Source organism: Plectropomus leopardus, unplaced genomic scaffold (genome assembly GCF_008729295.1).
Source record: "Plectropomus leopardus isolate mb unplaced genomic scaffold, YSFRI_Pleo_2.0 unplaced_scaffold10471, whole genome shotgun sequence".
NCBI lineage: Eukaryota > Metazoa > Chordata > Actinopteri > Perciformes > Serranidae > Plectropomus > Plectropomus leopardus.
In genome coordinates, this window is record NW_024611031.1 from 4,178 (window position 1) to 4,939 (window position 762).

General features: G+C 46.5%; 1 protein-coding gene across 1 annotated transcript; it reads left to right on the top strand.

The window, feature by feature from the left end:
- Positions 1-211: 211 nt before the first annotated feature.
- Positions 212-752, top strand: LOC121963219 (tripartite motif-containing protein 29-like; the record flags this gene model as incomplete). The annotated part of the gene is made up of 1 exon (XM_042513540.1): positions 212-752. A coding segment is annotated over exon 1 (541 nt), but the record flags the coding sequence as incomplete, so codon positions are not given.
- Positions 753-762: the final 10 nt, after the last annotated feature.

Sequence of the window (762 nt, forward strand, 5' to 3'; positions counted from 1 at the left end):
AATAATATAATATTGTGAATAAATGTTTTTCTGTTCTTTCACACTGCATTTGTAGATATGGCTGCTGCAAACTATCTGTCATCTGAGGATCAGTTTCTCTGCTCCATCTGTCTGGATGTCTTCACTGATCCTGTGACCATACCATGTGGACACAACTTCTGCAAAAACTGCATCACTAAACACTGGAAACAATTACCAGTACCTGTGTCCAATGTGTAAAAAGGCTTTCAACACAAAACCTGAGCTGCATGTCAACACTTTCATCTCAGAGATGGTCGCTCAGTTCAGACAGTCAGCTCAACAGAAAGCCAGCAGCAGCAGCTCAGTGTCCAAACCAGGAGAAGTTTCCTGTGATGTCTGCACTGGAGCCAAACTGAAGGCCCTGAAGTCCTGCCTGGTGTGTCTGACCTCCTACTGTGAGACTCACCTGGAGCCTCATCTGACAGCTTCAGGACTGAAAAGACACCAGCTGATCGACCCTGTGAAGAACCTGGAAGACAGGATATGTACGAAGCACGATAAACCTCTGGAGCTGTTCTGTAAGACCGACCAGACATGTGTCTGCATGCTCTGCCACGTTTCAGACCACAAGATGCACGATGTTGTCCCTCTGAGAGAAGGATATGAGGTAAAGAAGGCAGAGCTGGAGGCTGAAATTCAGCAGATGATCCAGAAGAGAAAACAGAAGATTCAGGAGATCAAACGCTCAGTCGACCTCAGTGAGAAAGATGCAGACAGAGAGATCGCAGAAGGTGTTCAGGT